This window comes from Electrona antarctica (assembly GCF_951216825.1).
Source record: "Electrona antarctica genome assembly, chromosome: 21".
In the NCBI taxonomy this organism is placed as follows: domain Eukaryota; kingdom Metazoa; phylum Chordata; class Actinopteri; order Myctophiformes; family Myctophidae; genus Electrona; species Electrona antarctica.
The window spans coordinates 37,076,827-37,084,626 of NC_136802.1; the positions used below are offsets into that span (position 1 = coordinate 37,076,827).

Genomic DNA, 7,800 nt, shown 5'->3' on the forward strand with positions numbered 1-7,800 from the left:
AGTCAACACTTAACCGGGGCAAAGGGCAATATCGCTTCAGAGTGTACATTTCAGAAGGAGAAAAAGAAGAAAGAGCGGGCAGACAAAAAAAAAGACAAAAAAACAACAACCCTAGCAGTGATTTTCAACCATTTTAATTTCAAGGACCCCCAGTTTGACATGCATTAGTCTACGGACCCCCATTTAATGGCATTTCTATCTCTGGGACCCCCAATTTATATTGTAAAATCAAAGTTAATTTAACTCAGAGTTACAGACCCATAAGAGTCCATTTGGTTCCTAACTATCATTTAGCTGGGGACCCCCTGGAACTCCCTCAAGGACCCCCTGGGGGTCCCCGGACCCCACTTTGAGAACCACTGACATGGACCATATCAATAGGTTAAAGTTAAAACAAACAATTGTATTCATGCAAATGAGTTCCCGATTCCTCAGCTTTAAAAGTATGGAAGCACTATTTTTCCAGGGATTCGTCCTTTACGATAAGAAGGATTGCGTATTACAATAATCTCAATGATTAATATCTAAACATAGCAGGCATTAAGACGTATACGAACATGTCTGATTGGAGAGCGATGACGTGCACACGTCGTGTTGGTGTACCGCAGGTATACAGGCCGAGTTCAAAGGTCAGACAAACGCGTCCGACGTCCGTGCTCGAGCAAATCCTCATCCATTCATGCCGCCTAAATCTTTAAGCCTTGGAGAATGTGAAAATGGCCAGATCTACAAGCTCACAACTCGGCTTGTTTGCGCCACGTTGTCGAACTTGTCGATTGGCTATTCTCGCGCACGGCACAATTACGTATAAATAATGAGTTGTTTTTTTTTGTAAAGTAAATTATCACGTCTTTAAGCCCGAAATAGAAAACAGCCGATCCACAAGCTCACAACGTCGTCGAGCTTGTAGGTCCGCTATTTCCGTGCATGACACACGGGCTAGAAATATAGCGTTTACTCCTCCTCCTTCCACTCATGACGTGTCTTTAACTATAATCTCACTCAGGCCTAGTTCACACCTACGCAACAAATGTTCGGTCCGTGTGTGATGCCTGATTGCTTTTTGATTGCTGCTCCAATTCATTTTCAATGGGAGTCACATGGTTTGACCAAACATTTTTGTTTGATGAGGGGGGAGCAATCAGCAATCAGCGATCAAACACAAATGTTTGATCAAACCATGTGACTCCCATTGGAAAAGCATTGTGGTGGCCCAAAAAAACGACCAAACATTGCTTGATTGGTGTTTGGTACGTGTGAATGAGGCCTCAGGAGTCACATGGTTTGATCAAACATTTGTGTTTGATCGCTGATTAATGATTGCTCCCCCCTCATCAAACAAAAATGTTTGGTCAAACCATGTGACTCCCATTGAAAATGAATTGGAGCAGCAATCAAAAAGCAATCAGGCATCACACACGGACCAAACATTTGTTGTGTAGGTGTGAACTAGGCCTCATGATGCTTCATTAGATTGTTTCTATCGGTCTTTTCTCCTCTCTAACCTTGTATTTATTCCCATGGGAATAAAAAGGGCCAATACTTATATCGGGTCTTTAACCCGTTTAGGCCTGAAAAAAAAATGTCTTCTAAATCCTGACAGTTTTCTGAAATACCTATGTTTCTAGGCCTATATTATATCACTCAATATTTCATGTCAAGGACCCCAAAAATGATCTGTAATTGGCCTCCGACCCCCATCTGAAAATATGTTGTTCCAGGGACCCCCCCAGAAGCAAAGATTTGAGTTAAAAACGTTCGTTCTGAAAAAAAATATATTCCAAATTTGAGGCACATTTTCACGATTTTTCAAAAATAGCAGACCTACAAGCTCGTAGCGCGCCACTCGGTGGCGCGCTATGAGCTTGTAGATCTGCTATTTTTCAATAGCTAAATTATAACATGTTTAAAACACCAAAAGGGGTTCCCGACAAAAATGGGTTAAGCCTGATTAAGCGTCGTCTTCATTCCTTAATCTCTAATTCTCTCTCCCCTCCCCTCCTCTCTCGACCCTCTCCTCCCCTCCAGCTCCTACCATGACCAGATGTGCGGCCTGTGCGGCGACTACGACGGCAAACCGGGCAACGACTTCGCCAAGCCAGACGGCACGCTGGCGGGAAACACCAACGACTTCGGCAACAGCTGGCAGACGGACGAGGACGAGGATGACTCGTGAGTTTGTGGCGGCCTGCTCTGGGACGTGTGATGTGGGAATGTGCCGAGTTCCTTAGGGTAGTGGTTCCCAAACTTATTCACGTCAAGGACCCCCAAATTGACACTAATTAGCCCCTCGGACCCCCATTTAAAAAGATATTCCAGGGACCCCCATACGAGAAGATTTGTACGGCTCTAGCAGTGACTCTCAACCCGTTTAATTAATTAAGGACTACAGAGCCCCATTTAATGGCATTTCTATCTCTGGGACCCCAATTTATATTTTAAAATCAATGTTAATTTAACTCTGAGAGTGTACAAATGTAATGGGTCCATTTTGGTTCCTGTAATGGGTCCATTTGGTTCCAAACTATCATTTAGCTGGGGACCCCCTGGAACTCCCTCAAGGACCCCTGGGGGTCCCCGGGCCCCACTTTGGGAACCACATGCCTTGGGGAGATCAGCAGGGATGATTGGGTTTATATACAGTATAGAGACAGGTATATGGCTCTATGTCTTACCAACTAGAAGTTGGATCATGTTGGATCTCGGGATCAACATGGGAGCGTTGTGGCTCCAATCGTAATTGTCTTCTGTGATGTCACCCCTGTGACGTCAGTTGTCAATATCAGGGGTTGTCTAAGGGTCCCAATCTTACAGAAATGCATTATGCCACTTAATAACCACTTATGCCCTAGTTAATAATTAATAATGAAAATAATATCCAATCTACAAGGTCACAACTGAGCATGTATAGGTCTCTATTTCCACTATTTCACCATGTCTAAGTTAAACAAAAAAGACACACAGACAGACCTTCTTATAGACAGCTAGCCTCTTACAGGCCCGTAAAATAAGTTTTGTACAGTAAAGTGACTAATAATGAATACACAGTATATGCTATACCTTCACACTGTTTACTCCACACTGTTTTAAAGGTTGTTTTGTTTAAAAATAGGTATATATTGGTATATTAAAGAGATTGCTACAGTGTAGTGTGTTTGTTCAATAACAGGGGTCTCCTCTTCTCTCCAGCTATTTCATACACAGTAAATATATTCTCAAGTTACATAGTGCAGCTTTAATAAACAGGAGAGGTGGATTCTATTTCATCCAATCAGGACAAATGACGTGGCTTCAGTTTCATAATGTTCTGTTGTCTGCTCATCATCACTGTGTCATCATTTCAAATTTCACTCACTATACACTATATATACACATTTCCTGTTTACCTGGAGAGACAGGGAGACCACTATTACTGAACACTTTATAGCAACAAGTTATATCAGAATATAGAGCATTTGAACCAAAAATATAACATTAATATGTGTATGTTTTGTTTACATATCATATATATATATTTTTTAATTATTATTATTTTATTATTTTTATTATTTTTAACAGATGCACACCCGGAACCAAGCCAGACCCTGTGTGTGACCCGACGCTGCAGGCTGAGGTGGTCAAACCAGAGAAATGTGGTAAACTCAAGGACCCTGCCGGACCCTTCAGGTGACTATACACACACACACATACACGTTGTGTGTGTGTGTGTGTGTGTGTGTGTGTGTGTGTGTGTGTGTGTGTGTGTGTGTGTGTGTGGTTGGGGGGGGCGGGGGGGAGAGAAGCTATGTTACATTATCCAGATTAGAGTAAGGTATTATTGCAATCTGAGATAAGATTGCTTGACAGATAATCTTGGGAAGACACTGTCAACAAAAGTGTGTGTGTGTGTGTGTGTGTGTGTGTGTGTGTGTGTGTGTGTGTGTGTGTGTGTGTGTGTGTGTGTGTGTGTGCGTGTGTGCTGATGGTCCTCTCAGTACTTGGATCACATCATGGATTATTGTAATCTGATCATTGTGGGCCAAGTAAATTCAAATATCTCCATAATATAACCATCATGTCAATGATGTAATTTGGCTTAAGGCACATACTTATTCTATCCATATAGTGTGTTTTTTTTATGTTTAAAACACATTGAATGCCGTTTCTGCCTTTTATTTGGGAATTGAACCCAAGCCTCGCTATCGAGCTGCATTAGAGCCTATATGTGGTATGTGCCAGTGCCTTAACCACTAGGCCATCGGCACCCTTCACAACATTTTAGTGAAATATTTTGTCTATAATTTCATGCCCAAAATAGGAACCGATTATGATTTGAATAATGTTTTTGAATGATGTTTTGATTGCCTGATCGAATACTTTATTGGTCAGAAATGTAAACAGCACGAGGGCCTATTTCCATTGCGGTCCTACGTACAGTATCTATTCATCAATCAGCTGTATTGTCACATCACAGGTTTATAGAAGTGAAACAATCACACCCGTGTGAAGTGAGCGGCGCTCTTATCATCGTACATCGGAAGGCCAATCACAATTTGCTTCCTCATCTTCGTCGTCATCAATGTTCGTGTTATGCAATGTTTGTGTTTACACAAACACTCAACGGTGTCCATTCATTGTCAATGGCATTTAATGTTTGTGTTGGGGCAAAAATCGGGTTACATACACCAAAAGCTGGACATCGCCCCTCAAAAAGTGGGTGAAATTAACCAAAAAAATCAACATAGTATTAATGTTTGTGTTGGGGCAAAAATCGGGTTACATACACCAAAAGCTGGACATCGCCCCTCAAAAAGTGGGTGAAATTAACCAAAAAGAATCAACATAGAAGCAACACGATAATACATCTCATCAACAAATACAAAACACTATATGGTTATTAATTTGTATTTTTATAATGTATTACATTGATTAGTTTGATGAACCGTTGCACCTCTCTACCTCCGTCCTCCAGGGAGTGTATCGCAGTGGTGGATCCCACTCCATTCTTCCAGGCCTGTGTGTATGACATGTGTGAATCCAACGGGCAGCAGGGGGCGCTGTGTGACCAGCTGCAGGTCTACACCGACGCGTGTCACAGTGCTGGGGCCACCGTGCACCCCTGGAGGACCCCCGCCTTCTGCCGTAAGTATACTGGAACACAGTCTGTCGCCGGGCGGACTGCGGTGTATGTGTGATTTATATGATTGGATGCTTTATTGGTCCAGTAATAGTAATCTACGAAAGCCTTTTAAATCAGTGGTTGTCTAACACAAAAAAAGAAGATGATATGGATTTGTTTTTGAAAGTTTTTGCCTATAACGACGATTACATTGATCGTGTCTATTAACTTCTGTACCCTTAGCGTCAACGCACTACACATAAAGTGTGCACTCCCCATCACAATCAGAACTGCAGCCTCACTCCCAATCTTCCGCCGTAGTCTGAAAACCCACCTCTTCAGACTCCACCATGGCCCGTAGCACTAGCCCCTTAGATACAGTAGCACTTGATGTAGACTTAGATAGTATTTTAAATATAGCACATTATGTAGACTTAGATAGTATTTTAAACAGACTTATAGCATGTTACGTAGACAGCACTAGAATTGCATTTTTATGTAGTCATATCACTTTATAGTATGTATAATATAGTATAGTATACAGTTTACATAGATACTCCACTGTGATGTATGCCATGCTTTTTGTTATTGCTTAATGTAAATCGCTCTGGATTAAGAGTGTCTGCTAAATGCCTAAATTGTAAAATTGTAATTGTAAAGTGAAACTGTGGAACAGTTAAGATGCAATGTATGCTGTATATTGTGTATAATGTTGAGTATTAATAAAGTAATTATCTCTCTCTCTCTCTCTGTCTGTCTCTCTATCCATCCATCCAGCTCTGAGTTGTCCTCCTAACTCCTCGTACTCGCTGTGTGTGAGTGCGTGTCCGGAGACGTGCGTGGGTACTGGCGGCGGGCCGGCAGGCTGCGAGGACACGTGCGTGGAGGGTTGCAAGTGCGACGCCGGCTTCATCCTCAGCGACGACAAGTGCGTCCCGCTCAGGGACTGCGGCTGTGTGGACCCCAGTGGAGACTACCATCCCGTGAGTCACCAGTCACTCAAGCGTTTTCACTCACGCCAATGACTAGTGAAACTTTCAGGATTATTCCCCAAAATGTACAAATAATTCACAATGTTTCAGTTCAAGATTGTTCAAAGGTTTTCAAAAATAGCCGCTCTACAAGAACACAACGTGTCGGGGTGCGATGCATTGTGAGCAGTGTTGATTTTGACAGCAAATGTTGATTTAGTTTTAGTCATTTGAATAAAGTTCTGTTAAGTTGTATTCATATTTTAGTCATCTGAAATGTTTTACCTTTAGTCTAGTTTTAGTCGACTATAGATATCTTAACATTTTAGTCTAGTATTAATTTGTTGACAAAATTGTCAATATATTTAGTCTTAGTTTACAATTATTGTGAGCTTAAACTGAACTGTAGTTGGCAGTCTCATAATAAGTAGTGCAGGCAGGCCTCCGTATAATCCAAATAATCCACATAGGCAAATGATCCAATAAAGCAGTAAGGTAAGGTAAAGTGAGGTTACAGTACATTCTGGGGACAGGCCGTGTTCACTACAGACATAAACTGATTTACCAATGAAACAAATTGAGCATGATGGGACGCTGTGTCCTTAAAACACGGGAACAAGAACAGTCTGACACAGAACACACAGGGGATGATAGATTGAGGAATGAACCCGTTCTGCAGCCTCGGGGCTGAATCTCATAATATCGTTACAGACCTTGCATCTCCGAATTTAAACTTTGAACAGTTTATTTTTTTGTTAAAAGAATTCCCTACTTTGTTGTACAACAGTCAGTGTCACATAAACGTATAGCGCAAATAGCTGCTGCTTGTAGAGAGCCTATTTTTGCTACTTGAAAAAGTGTGAATGAGGTTTTTGGTGTTTTTTATAAAGATTGAACCAGTGGAAACAGGAGCTTGTCACTAAATACTAACTACACTGGATCTATTAGAACAACAATGTCAGCCTGTTTTTAACGCGTGTGTGTGTGTGTGTGTGTGTGTGTGTGTGTGTGTGTGTGTGTGTGTGTGTGTGTGTGTGTGTGTGTGTGTGTGTGTGTGTGTGTGTGTGTGTGTGTGTGTGTGTGTGTGTGTGTGTGTGTCCGCATGCGTGTGTGTGTGTGTCCGCGTGCGTGTCAGGTGGGTGATGAGTGGTACCTGGACGCTTGCGAGCAGAAGTGTGTGTGCCAGGGAGGAGGCTCCATCCAGTGTCACAACACGAGCTGTGCCCCGGTCACCCAGAGCTGCACGCTGCAAGATGGAGAATATGGCTGCCATGATCTACGTACGGCACACACACACACACACACACACACACACACACACACACACACACACACACACACACACACACACACACACACACACACACACACATACACACACACAATAGTTTGTATTACTGCATTTACTATTATATTCACGTCTACTACACTAAATATTTGAGGACATTCATGTTACGAATTATCATCATATCCCTATATCATATCCCTAATTCCCTAATTCTAGCGAGATGCATTTGTGAGTTTATAGATCTGCTATTTTAACCATAAAATGAGGACCAGGAAAATGGTTCTCAGTTCTCACAGTGTCTATTTCTGAAATTCTACTACCGGTAATGCACGCACGCACGCACGCACGCACGCACGCACGCACGCACGCACGCCACACACACGCACACGCACACCTAAACTAAGCTAAACTCTCACTGCTCTTCCCTGCAGCTACGGGCATGT

At 42.3% G+C, this 7,800-nt stretch overlaps 2 protein-coding genes across 2 annotated transcripts in view; both read left to right on the forward strand.

Moving 5' to 3' along the window:
* LOC306914201 (netrin receptor UNC5D-like) overlaps positions 1 to 7,800 on the forward strand; it is a 204,154-nt gene that overhangs the window by 58,275 nt on the left and 138,079 nt on the right. The window lies entirely within an intron of this gene.
* The window catches only part of LOC306913764 (IgGFc-binding protein-like), a gene marked incomplete at both ends in the record, with an annotated part of 52,976 nt that overhangs the window by 33,099 nt on the left and 12,077 nt on the right, over positions 1 to 7,800 (forward strand). The window contains 6 exons of the mRNA XM_079490577.1: positions 2,029 to 2,172; positions 3,559 to 3,666; positions 4,952 to 5,121; positions 5,876 to 6,081; positions 7,205 to 7,349; positions 7,789 to 7,800. The exon at positions 7,789 to 7,800 is cut by the window's right edge and continues 236 nt beyond it. Coding sequence (XP_079346703.1) covers positions 2,029 to 2,172; positions 3,559 to 3,666; positions 4,952 to 5,121; positions 5,876 to 6,081; positions 7,205 to 7,349; positions 7,789 to 7,800 — 785 coding nt within the window. The remainder of the gene's footprint in view (positions 1 to 2,028; positions 2,173 to 3,558; positions 3,667 to 4,951; positions 5,122 to 5,875; positions 6,082 to 7,204; positions 7,350 to 7,788) is intronic.